Genomic DNA, 14,135 nt, shown 5'->3' with positions numbered 1-14,135 from the left:
AACAGTTGCACCGATCCCTGACATTGCAATTAATTTTCCTTTAGTTAACTGCACAACAATCGCAACTTCCTCATCCACTATCCACTGAAAACAACTTTCGTCTCGGAACTAAATCATACGCCTTAGAAAAATCTATAAATGTTACAAAAAGTTTTAGTTTCTTTCTCTTTGCAGTATCAATAAGGAGGCGCAAAGTAACTATATGTTCCGTACAACCGCGGTTCTTTTGCGCTCCTGCCTGTTCCCTGAAAGGGGTAAACCATCTTCCTAACCGCTCACATAACACCATGTCATATAGTTTAGCTATGCAATTTATGACACTGATTCACCTATAATTATTAGGGTCTCCTCTGTTTCCCTTCTTAAAAATAGTGAACATTTTTGTCCTCTCCATGAGCTAGGATACAAACCAGAGAAAAACACATTGTTAAATAACGTTGTAATAGCAAGTATCCACTGCGCTGGGAGTAGAGTCAACACACCCGGGGGGAGCCCGTCTGGCCCACACGCTTTATCAGGCTTTATTTTCTTTACTTGTTGGTGCACCTGTGCGGGCGAGATGGGCTCATCCAGTACGGGGATAGTGACATCAGTTGTCACCTCATCTACAACCTCATTGTTCACATCCTCTCTGTTCAGCACAGACTCAAAATGGAATTTAAAATCCTCATCACTGGGGCACAAGATTTCATCAGGTCTGTCCATGTTAAAGTCTCCTTTCCAATCAATTGCTCTTCACACTCTTGCGTCATCAGCGTCATCCAGCAGCCTCTCCCACCTACCAAGATTGCTACCACCTATCTCTACTGCTCTGTCTACCCTGCCTACATTGTCCTCCGCACACGAGTATAAAGCGTCAGTGATGCGCTTCTCAAAAGCATCAACATTTACATAATCTTCGTTAGGTACTCTTTGCATAATATTATTCACAAATGCTTCTTTGTTGATTCTGTTAAATCTGAGTGACTTTCTCATTAAACAAGTCTTGCCAGCATTTCCATGAAGGGCTGCGTGATCCCCTAGCGACCCCGCCCTCGTCATGAGACTGTCCAAATCTACGCCTGAACACGTAACTGTTACTGTAATGGGGGCATGATCGGAAGGGAGGTCACCCCGCCTTAACACAGAAAAATCACTCATATAGTCTATCAGAGACGGTGACGCCACACATGTATCCACATCCGAAACCCAGGTGCCGCGTCTCCGATATGTTTTATCACCAGGAAAATGTTTGTCAGCATACATGAGGTTATTAATGGCAACCAATCTGTTATCAATACATATAGTACACAACAATTCAGCGTTATCGTTAGCCCTGTTTACATCATCGTGAATCACTGGGTATGACATATCATTTACATTAGGTATCTCCGCTATCGACAATAATTGCCTCACACTTTTCCCAAATCTAGCATTCATGTCACCAATTATGATGTATCCTTTATATGTGTACCTAGAATTTACTTTTACTTGAATTGAGGCAAATAAGTCGTGGGAGTAAAACGGGGAGTCACATGGAGGAATGTAACAGAAACCAAACAACACACCCTCAATGTTACGAAACTGCATCCAGACTTGATCTCCAATGCTTGTGTCGACATCAAATACCAACGTAGATAACCAGTTCTTAATACAGACAACCGTTCCACCCCGTTCCGCTGAACCAACTACCTTACTCCTATAAGTCACATATCCGGGGAATGACACTGACATAGACGTCTTAACCTCATTAATACTATCACATCATAATTATGTAGCATCTGCTGCACATTTGTTTTTTCTAACTTTGTGCACACTCCACCTATATTCCACGACAGTACGCTTATTTTCCTTACTTGCTGTGGTGATCCAAAAAAAACTGAGGGTTCCAGCTATCAATTACATCTGCATCCCTATACAGCTTCCGTTCTCGCGTATCAAGACGAATCGTGCATCCTGCATTCTCCGGTCGAGCCTTCTCTGTCGTCTCTGCATCACGAAGTCGCTTCCACTCTCGCCTGACACTCGGGTGGACATCCCTCTTGACGTAAATCCTGTTGAAATCACTCCCAGAGGTTTTAAGGCAGCTGGCATTGTCCAAGATGAGACTGCGTTGATTTTTATCAGCCAAAGTGAACAAAATAGGGCGACGCCTGGTGCCAGATGAAGCGTTGTTTCCCAGCCGACGATGTGTTCCACCCACACCTGCTACACCAATTTGGGACCAAATCTTGCTGATTTTGTCCTCATCTGTCGTGGCACCGTCCAATGCTTCGTTTTCATCAGGCACGCCGAGAATAATGATGTTCGACTCTCTCTCTTTTCGGTCCAGTGCTTCTAAGAACTGCTGTTGCTTCACCATTATCTCAGCCTGCCTGTCGACCCGAGCCTTGAGTTCAGTGTAGTTTTTGTTCAGTATGCCATCAGGGGAGGTAATCATGTCTCTCAGTAGTTTCACCTCATTCATAACATCGTCAAGTCTCTTATTAATCTTCGACAGTTCACACACACACACACACACACACACACACACACACACACACACACACACACACACACACACACACACACACACACACACACACACACACACACACACACACACACACACACACACACACACACACACACACACACACACACACACACACACACACACACACACACACACACACACACACACACACACACACACACACACACACACACACACACACACACACACACACACACACACACACACACACACACACACACACACACACACACACACACACACACACACACACACACACACACACACACACACACACACACACACACACACACACACACACACACACACACACACACACACACACACACACACACACACACACACACACACACACACACACACACACACACACACACACACACACACCCACACACACACACACACACACACACACACACACACACACACACACACACACACACACACACACACACACACACACACACACACACACACACACACACACACACACACACACACACATCAAACCATTCATCCCCAACCCCCACACTCCACACACAACACATCCATCCACACACACACACACACACACACACACACACACACACACACACACACACACACACACACAGTACTCTCTAGTGGAACTTGCTGGTGAGGAAATGTGTGTATGTAACTGTGATGGTGTCGGGAGGTTGCCATGGTAACACTCAGGCACCTCGCACCACACACACACACACACACACACACACACACACACACACACACACACACACACACACACACACACACACACACACACACAATTTATTTTTGGGTAGAGCTGGTAAAGAGATCTGTATGATCATGAGAGTTAATAGAGACAGCATTAACACTCTTATAGCAGTATGACTCACTCTCAGCTGAATGCTATCGCCCAGCAGTACCTGGAATAAAATACTAGAGTTGCCCCTACCATGAGAGGGCCCGGGAACCATCTAGTGGTTGTAAAAGTAGCTGGACATGTTTCTCGTCTTGGTAGGCGTCGCTACTTGGCTACTTTTGCTAGTGGCCGTATGACAGTGGAAGGACGAGGGTGTGTGTGTGTGTGTTGCTGTGCATCCCTGAGGTAAGTGTTGGCTATTTGCTGTTTTTAGCCATTAAGGTGACTACATTAAGACCCAAGGATATCGCACTGACAGCCAGGAAGTATCATGGCCCAAAGAAATAATACCTATAAGGCTACTAGACGTAATTCTGATGAGACAAGGGGGCTGTTAGTGTGAGGGAGATGAGGAGGCCTTGTAGTCCACTGTTACCGTTTTGTGGAAAATCGTCTGCTAATGTGGAAAAACAAATGAACGACGAGCATGGATGTGGGCAGACGGACGTCATTCCACACTAGTGTGGAATTTTTTTCCACACTAATTGTTCACGTTATTTTGTAGGAATACGAGGAATTTTGTCATGATTAAACCAACGAATATGTAGCGTTTGTCTATAATACTGTCATTTAAAACAAGGAAGAATACGTCGTGGAACAGTCTACCTCTACCCACCCGGCGATATAATTAAAAAAATATATATATTATTTACAAGACACGTGCCAACCATTAGTAGTGCACACTTACTTTGTAATATTAAAGAAATACCGAAACAATGTTGTAAATCGTGTACAGTTGATATACTAGAAAACTTGGATGTGGATAAACTTACTTGTCTCCTGTCTTGTTATTAATCAACATTTGCTGACTTATTAACTCTCTTAATCATTTAACGTCCTTACACTTGAATCATAATAGGTCTGACATCATTAATAATATTATACCCTCTCTTCCAGTATTCACAGTATACCAAATTTTATGGTAGTTATACCAACAATACATCCTCTGTCATCCTGGTTACTAAACGAGACCGTGTGCAATAATGACGTCACAACCAGTGTGCAATTCACGGCAACTCTGCATTGTACTGCCTCAATCTTGGTGTCTCAGCACCAGTAAAATAGCAGTGTGAGTGTCGTCCTGTTGATTCTCGTGCCGATCAGACTGGTGGACTAGGTTTGCCTGCTCCCTTGTCCCTGTCCACCCAACAGTACAGTTTGGGACCTGAATGTAAACTGATAAGTGCGATTCATATTTCAGAGGGACAATGTGATGGAAAAAAAATATTGTATGTAAGTTATTTTGTCCTGAAGCGCACACACACACACACACACACACACACACACACACACACACACACACACACACACACACACACACACACACACAGTACTCTCTAATGGAACTTGCTGGTGGGGAAATGTGTGTATGTAACTGTGATGGTGTCGGGAGGTTACCATGGTAACACACAGGCACCTCGCACCACACACACACACACACACACACACACACACACACACACACACGTACGCGTATATTGTGGTGGTGTTCCTTCATTTTACCAAGGCCGAGATAGTCGTTTTTTTGCAGCTTATTTCCGGTAGTTCAGTGAAAGAATTAAACTTACAGCTCTACATCATTTCCATACCACTTCTTCGTGACTAGCACCATTCTAGTGTTAACCCCTTGTCACAACGCAAAATTTAAGAAAGAGATTGCAATTTTTCGCCAAGTTAGAATGAACAGGGTATACAGTAGTAGTGATGCTGCAACACACTTATATTTGTCCTCCTGTTTACAGGTCAGTCCACACGCAGTCCTTAGGTCACGTCTTCCATAGAGCAGGTAACACATGGACAGCCAGCGTAACTAAATGGCAGACCAGAGACGGAGTGAGAGGATGAGGCACACAGAGAACAAGATAGAGATGATACTCGCAGATCCACCGAGCAGGGACGGAACGAGTTAACAACCAAAGGATCGGAGTGGAGACAGGTGAGAGGGGTCCTTATCCTGCAGTGGTGTGTCACAGGCTGATGATGATAATGATGATGATGAAGACGGATGTTGCTGCTGATGATGTTGATGCTGCTGCTGCTGATGATGTTGATGCAAACTCTAGAATATGGTTATATGATAGTGATGTATTTGATGATAATGGTGATGATATTGATATAACTTCTGTACTACATTTTTTACAGTGTTGGGATGGTGATGACATGCTGCTGCTGCTGACGATGATGATGATGATGATGATGATGACGACGAAGAAGATGATGATGGTGATGATTACGACAACGAAGACGACGACGACGATGACGACGACGACGATGATGATGACGACGATCTTCAAGTCATTGGCTGAGTCACCTCTCCCATTCCTTTCTGTTTAACTTCGTGTTTTGGTGACTGGGCATGTGTGTGTGTGTGTGTGTGTGTGTGTGTGTGTGTGTGTGTGTGTGTGTGTGTGTGTGTGTGTGTGTGTGTGTGCTTGCTTCTGTTCGTGTATGTATATCTTGGTTGATGATACCATAGTTATTCAAATGGCAGAATTATTTCCACACATTCATAGTTTTATTTCAAGTGTAAATATTAGGCCAAGAATATAGGACCTTTTACCTATACAATTTCGAGACACTTACGCAATATTCTGAAAAGCTCATTACATCCCATAATTCACAGCACAGGGTTCCATAATGCACTGATCAACGTCTCTTTATGTATCGTTAGGAAGTGGATGAATATGAGTGAAGTAATACATATATTTTGGTCTTTATTTAAAGGTAAGAATGAACCTCACATATTCTTTTTTATTTTAAGGATACAATACATGATTTTCTACATTTTATCACAGTAGCTCTAGGACCGGCCCTGACCGTCTGCTTCTCACTAATCATTTTCGGATGAGAGATGTTGTACTCATATAGGCTTTAGAGATTATAGTTAAGCCAAGTTACGTTCCACACATTGTCACACACCATCACCCTCTCACACCACACCATACCATACCACCCTCCCACACCGTATCACACCACACCATACAAGTCTCTTACTCTACACTACACGAAATCACACTCCCACACCACACAAAATCACCTTCCCACACCGCACCACCAAAAATCCTCCTCCCCTACCACACAACACCACACATAACCGCCCTCCCACACCACACCACACCACAAAAAATCCTCCTCCCCCACCACACCATCCATAACCGCCCTCCCACACCACACCACACAAAACCACCCTCCCACACCACACCACACAAAACCACCCTCCCACACCACACCAAACTACAAAAAATCCTCCTCCTACACCACACCACACCACAGAAAATCACCCTCACACACCACACCACACACAACCACCCTCCCACATCACACCACACCTGACCACACAATCCTCCCCACACCACACCACACAATCCCCCACCACCACACGACACCATACCACACCAAGGAGATTAACCTAAGGGGCCTGAAGCTCCCGCATCTAGTAATTCTGATATTGTTTTCAGGTAACTCCACACACACACCTCGTGTCACGTCTTTCACAGAAGAGACAAGATGGAGAGATCATGTGATGCAGATCTACCGAGCAAGGACGGAACAAGTTAACAATCAATGGATCAGAGTGGAGAAAGGTGAGAGGGTCCTTATCATGCAGTGGTGTGTCACAGGCTGATAGTGATGATATTGATGGTGATAATGATGTTGATGCTGATGGTGGTGATGCTTTAACCTCTCAACGTATGAGGTTACAGAATGCACAGTGAGGCTGCATAGCCAGGATGTGGAAGAATATGAGTGCATTTAAGTATTTATGTAATGTGATGAATAAGGATGGAAGATTAGAGGATGAAGTGACTGAAATGATACGTCAGGGAAGGAGGGTTGCTTGTTCTCTAAAAAGCAGTGATTAGGAAGAGGGAACTGAGGATGAAAGTATGAAAGAAAAGGGCACTGCATGCTGTGATTCCCACTTTAAAGTATGGAAGTGAAGCTTGGATCTTGCTGGAAGGACACAAGTCAAGAGTGAGAGCGGTGGAAATGAGCTACTTGAGAGGAGCATGTGGAGTCTCATAGAGAGACAGACACACAAATGGGCAGATGAAGGAGCGTTGTGATGCTGATGTGGATGAGACTGAAAGCGTTAAGAGAAACACTTCGAGGTGGTTTGGCCATGTGGAGAGGATGGCGAATAAGAAAATGACTAGAAGAGTGCACATGAGTTAGCTGGAAGGATAGAGGGGGAGGGGGAGACCGACGATGAGATGGAGGGAAAGAGTAGAAACATATGAGTGCGATACTTGAGCTAAATGGTAGAGGACAGTACATCATGAAGGCGATTTGCTTGTGGTCACCCCTTACGGGATTAAGACGTCTGGCTATAGATAAACAGATATAGATAAATAGATAGATAGGTAGGTGATAATGATAATATGATATTGATGATGATGATGATGATGATGATGATGATGAGAATGGTAATGATAATGAGAATGACGGTGTATATAATGATGATGATAATGACGACGACAGCTATGATGATGATGATGAGGAGGATATTAATGATGATTTTTGTCGGCAGGTGGAAGGACGAAACAGCAGGAACTCTACCATCGGTCCAAGCATCCACGATTCCACATCCATCCATCCATCCATCTTGCTTGATGTTAAAAGCTAAGTCTATTTAACCTAAGTAGTACCAATTGCTTCTTCATAAGCTTTCCAGCTGTCTGAACAGATCTGCAGTAGCTTTTAACTTCTAGAATAACTCGGTTCTGGTGCTCAGTTTGGTACTTTTATTTTCCTTTCATCAGAACTGCCGCGGCAGATTTTGAGAAAAGTCCCTCAAGTAACTCCTATTATTTTTTTACTAGGTTTCTAATGATGTCCATAGATCCGTTGCTGCTTTAATAGTTTCCTAGACAACACAGTCTTGGCGCTGTTCTCTGCCACCCTATTATACCATGTCATATAGTGTTCTCGCTCGCTTGCCCTGTTCGCTCGCTCGCTTGAACAATAAATCACTGAAGAAAAGGTGGTATAAAGCCCCCTAAGCCGCCACAGTATTATAACCCTCGGTATGCAGTCCGTTCCCTGCGGCCTTGTAACTTTGTGTACCCGAAGCACTTACAAAATAACTTGAAATAATTTTCCTATCGTAACTAGACTCGTTTCACTTTAAGTTGGCCTGAGTTGTTTTTGTTGTTCTTATTACATCTTAGGCTCCTCTGGATGTGAACCCAGTGTTATGTTGAAGGATTGTCTGTGTTGTGGTGGTGTGGTGCAGGAAGTGAGTGGGTGTGCTGTGGTGTGGGGGTGCCACTTTGCAGTATGATCACAGGGGATTGTATGTGTGTTATATTTTGTGTTAGTATTGTAGCAGGGAAGGTTGGTGTACTCGTATCTCTGGGTTCGGTAGTGTCTGAAGGGTGTATGTCTGGTGGTGGCACATGAAGGATGCTGTTTGGTAGAAAGTTTTGGCTGGCTGGGGTGTCTGTGTGTTTATGTATGTGTTTGGTATAGAAAGTTTTGGCTGGCCGGGGTGTCTGTGTTTATGTATGTGTTTGGTATATAAAGTTTTGGCTGGCTGGGGTGTTTGCATGTTTATGTATGTGTTTGGTATAGAAAGTTTTGGCTGGCTGGGGTGTCTGTGTGTTTATGTATGTGTTTGGCAGAAAGTTTTGGCTGACTGGGGTGTTTGTGAGTTTGTGAATGTGTCTGGGAAGTGTAGAGTTTGGTGGAGGAGGGGATATGCTGCAAAGATAATCTGTGTAGTGTTGGGCGGTTGTTCGATTTTGTTTGTGGAGAGGATGATGCAACATAAGGTTACAAAGGTGGGACGGATCTTGAGCTGAAGTGATGAACTGTGTGCCTCTCATATTCACTTGGTCTCTGACTGAAATTAGTTATGTTTCTTGGTGTAGGCTGTCAGTACTTGTGGTCTTAGTGTCTTCTGCTATCAAGGTATTGTTTTCTGTTCTTTAAAGCTCCTTCGTGTTTGTGTTGGATATGATTACGGCTCAGCTTGTGCGGCAGTAATTCACGGTTGTTTTAATGTATTACTTATAAGTGGAGGATGGAGTTGGGATGTATATGAGAAAGGGTGTGTGTGAATTAGGGGGTGATGCATAATGACAGGGGACAGGGTGGCATAGAGGCGACTTGTTTGTGGCCACCTCTTACGGGATTAAGTCGTCTGGCAATAGATAGATGGATAGACAGATAGCTTATAGTTTCCATACAGTTTGCCGAGTAGTAGCGATAGTTATCACTAGAAGATGATGTTAGTCACGAATGAGCGCTGTGGAAAGAATGTAGGGCTGTAGTATTGTCTACTTCTGCTACTGATCTGCCTGACATTCTGGTATGCTTTAAATAAAACTCTGTGCCAAGTTAAAGTGAAAGGCGTGTATGTTTGTGTAGGAGGAACAAGAGACAAGGAGGTATTCTGTGGCCTGTTTTCTTTGTGCTTCCTACAAGACACAATAATCGTTATGACGGGGCATTGGTGGCAAGTTTGTAAGTCAGCACACACTTACGGCCTCTCATTATACAAGGTGGTCCATATATTACGTCACACAGTTCTTGTGTGTTGCGGGCACGGCTCAGTGAACATTGCCAGTGTCTAGCCTGCATCATTATCTACTTCCCACAACCCTCTTCAGGCTTAGCTTTATAATATAGGCTTTAATTTAGGTCCATTGATTGCATGGTGGAGAATTCCCATAAACTTTTTTATGCTTAGCTGTATATCATTGTATTGTATAATCTTTTATGTCCACTGATCACACGGCTGAGCAGTAATTTGGTGAAGCGATCAGAATGTCTTAGCTCATCACAAAAGCCGTCCCCACAACACACAAGACTGCAGAGCGCAATATACTGATCACCTATATTAAGTCAAAGCCACAGTTAAAAAGGTAATGAAACAAGACAGAAAATTTAAGTTATCATTATTAATACCTCAGTACAAAATACATTAACAGAGACAGCAATATAAAATATGCATTCAAAAGTAGCATTTCTCCACAGACCATCCTGGACTTGCAAGGCAGATCACACCATCACCACCAGGCTTCTCTCGGCAGGTTAGGGCAGATCACCAGCAGCAGCAGCAAGTAATCTCACGGCTGGGGAAGACACGACACCCTGCCGCCGCCGCCGCCGCCACCACCACCACACCACCAGGCATCTCAGAGTAGGGGAAGACACCACACCACCGTCAGGCTTCTCACGACAGGGCAGAATCTTCTATCTATCTCTATCTATTGCCAGACGCCTCAATCCCGTTTGGGGTGGCCACAAACAAATCGCCTCCAAGTCGCCCTGTCCCCCGCCATTTCACTGCCCTGCTCCCAACTCACACCCCCCTCTCTCATATACCTCTCCATCCCATCCCTCCATCTCATCCTCGGCCTTCCCCTCCCTCTTCCCCCCTCCACCTCACTCACATACATTCTCTTCGTCAGTCTTTCACCCTCCATCCTCTCCACATGGCCAAACCACCTCAGTGTGTTCTCCTAACGCTTCCTATCACATCCACATCCACACCACAACGCTCCTTTATATCCTCATTCGTCAGCCTGTCTCTCCATGTGACTCCACAGGCTCCTCTTAAATAACTCATTTCCACTGCTCTCACTCTTGACTTGTGTCCTTCCAACAACGTCCAAGCTTCACTTGCATTCGTTAGAGTTGGTATCACAATACTGTCATGTAGTAACTTTTTCACTTCCATGCTCACTTCCCTGTTTCTTATCACTGCTTTCAAAGAACCAGCAACCTTTCTTCCCTGCTGTACCCTTTCAAGCACTTCACCCTCCAAACCTCCATCCTTACTCATTACACTACCCAAGTACTTAAACGTACTCACATTTTCCAATTCCTCACAATCCAACCTCGCTGTACATTCACTGACTTCACCTCTCTCAAAGACCATCACACTACTCTTCCCTACATTCACCTTCAGATTCCGTTTCTTACACACTCTCTCAAACTCATCCACCAAGCCTTGCAGCTCCCCTTCGTCTTCACTCAACAACACAGTATCATCTGCAAACAACAGTACAGGGAGTTTCCAAACACTATCCTCTCTCACCAGGGCCACTCCAACATCCACTACCCTACCTTGTACCTCTTTTATTACCCCATCCATGTACAGATTGAACAACCATGGAGACATGACACATCCCTGTTTCAACCCAACTTTCAAAGAGAAGAATTCACTTAGTTCGCCATCCACACGCACTGCAGCTTTAGCATCATCGTACATACTCTTCACAGCATTCAACAACTTCCCATCTACTCCATATATTCTTAACACTGCCCACAATCCTTGTCTATCCACCCTGTCATATGCTTTCTCCAAATCCATGAAAGCCGCATACAACTTCTTTCCCTTCTCTAGAAACTTTTCCACTAAAGATCTAAGAATGAATATCTGATCTACACAACCTCTTCCCTTCCTAAAGCCTCCCTGTTCTTCTCCAACTAATTTCTCTGTTCTTTCTCTAACTCTGTCAATAAGTATCCTACCATACACTTTTCCTATTATACTAAGAAGACAAATGCCCCTATGATTACCACACACTTCTTTTTCCCCTTTTCCTTTGTACAAGGGAATAATTATATCTGACTTCCAATCCTCTGGGACTCTACCTTCCTCCCAGGCCAATCTGCATATCTTCCACATCCATTCTACTACTATCTCTCCCCCATGCTTCAGCATTTCACCACACACTCCATCAATTCCTGGGGCTTTCCCAGATTTAACTTTCTTCATTGCTTCCACAACTTCGATCATACTGATTTCTTCCTGTCTTCTCACCTCCCTCCTTCTCCCAGCCATTCCCCAGCCACTTATACTCGCATTACTTCCATCCTCTACGTTCAACAATTCCTTAAAGTGTTCTCTCCATCTGGTCACTTTTTCTCCCTTCTCCACTAGTAATCTACCATTTTTATCTTTCACTCCCCTGCTAACTTCACTTCCACCCTGTCTTACTCTTTTCACCTCTTTCCAGAACATTTTCTTACAGTCCCTCCACTTTACACTCAAATTCCTTCCAAATTCCTCATCCACTCTCTTCTTACTCTCTCTTACTAATCTTTTCACCTCTCTCTTTCTTTCTACATATAACTCTCTCTTCCGCCTCTCAACTTCTTCCACGCCCCTATTTCTCATCCATTCATTGTATGCTTTCTTCTTTTGTGCCACAGCCTGTTTCACCTCTTCAGTCCACCACACCGTTCCGTGCACCCCCCTCCGTCTTCTCTTCCTTCCACACACCACATCACATGCTGCACATATTTCTTCTGTAAATATGCTACACACACCTTCCACGTCTCCCATCTGCTCCAATTCATATTTGCCCAATCGTTCCTCCACTTCTCTCTTATACTCTGCCTTTTTCTCATCCTCTTGTAACCTTTCCACTCTCCTTGCAACTACTCCTTCCTCTCGTCTTTCCCTTCTTCTATTTCTCCATTCTAACTGGACCTTGATTCTGGCCACCACCAAGTAGTGGTCAGAGAGTCCACTCCCCCAACCTCTATAAACTCTTGCATCCATTACACATCTTCGCATCCTTTCATCCACACACACATAATCAATCATTGCCTTCCTTTCATTCAGTTCACCACCCACCCTTCTCATCACTCGCCATGTATACCTGTGGATCATTTTATGCCTGAAGAGGGTATTGGCTACCACCAACCCCCTCCCAGCACAAATGTCCACTAACGCACTCCCATTCTCATCTATCTCAGCAGGCACACCCCACTCACCAACTATTCCATCCACCTTCGCATTCCCAACTTTACCATTCATATCACCAATCAAAAACACTCTCTCATTCCTTCCAAACTTTTTCAGATGACGATGTAGGGAATTGTAGCTTTGGCCAGGCAACTGAGTTGGTAGGGTGTGCTGTGGGTAACCCAGGGATTCAGGTTCAGACAGGCCCAAAATGGGCACAAAACAGGAAGGTGTTCAGGTTTGGAATTTTCATCATTTTGTTCCCTCTCCAAATAATTGCAGCCAAACCTAGATCTAGGTATAGCATGGTTAAGGATAGCATAAAATTTCTGAGTGCTAGTGATATCCATGCTGCTAGATCTTTGGCAACTTCCCTATGCAGTCCCCTATCCCTGAGGTCACACTCTTTGACCTCATCCCAGCTCTTCTTTGGTCTGCCTCTCGCAACCCTACCCCCAACGTTTACACATCCCTTTCTGCGCCCAGTTGTCAGCTCCTATCCTTTCCACATGTCCAGACAATCTCAGTCAGCACCTTCTCATCACAACAACACACTCCAGTCCCATCCTTGCTCTCAACTCTTCAGTCATAAACCTAGCCCCCCAAGGCCTCGCGTTCAAGGACGCACTGCACATCCACCCACTCATTGTCATTTCTGTATGTTTAAGCCTGCAAATATCCTCTTCCTTTGCTACCCAAGTGTCACTACCATACAATATTGCACTCCTGGCACATGACACATACAGAGGTCCTTAGCACAGAGGGAAAGCTCTCTCAGTGTCAGGAGAGGCAACAGCTCACTGAATTTCTTCCAACAACTCCTCACTCTAGCCACAGAGCTAGCTTCAGCCACACCTCCAGCACATAACATGTCTTCCAAATAACAAAACTCTTCCACATACTCGAGAGACTCGCCAACAAGGTCAGTCCTCCCATGCCTGACAATCTTCACCTGCTCTCCCCGACATACGGCACACATGAAATCAGCATTATCTTGCAGTCTACCTCTA

At 44.5% G+C, this 14,135-nt stretch overlaps 1 protein-coding gene across 1 annotated transcript; it reads right to left on the bottom strand.

Moving 5' to 3' along the window:
• Window positions 1-1,831: 1,831 nt before the first annotated feature.
• On the bottom strand, window positions 1,832-2,485 carry LOC145399053 (uncharacterized; the record flags this gene model as incomplete). The annotated part of the gene is made up of 1 exon (XM_080271794.1): window positions 1,832-2,485. A coding segment is annotated over one exon (654 nt), but the record flags the coding sequence as incomplete, so codon positions are not given.
• Between the last annotated feature and the right edge of the window lie 11,650 nt (window positions 2,486-14,135).

The sequence above is a fragment of the Coenobita brevimanus genome, chromosome 5 (assembly GCF_032717465.1).
Source record: "Coenobita brevimanus isolate Jiangsu-jjx chromosome 5, ASM3271746v2, whole genome shotgun sequence".
NCBI lineage: Eukaryota > Metazoa > Arthropoda > Malacostraca > Decapoda > Coenobitidae > Coenobita > Coenobita brevimanus.
The sequence above is the reverse complement of the archived record's forward strand: the minus strand, read 5'-3'. Positions and strand labels throughout refer to the sequence as shown.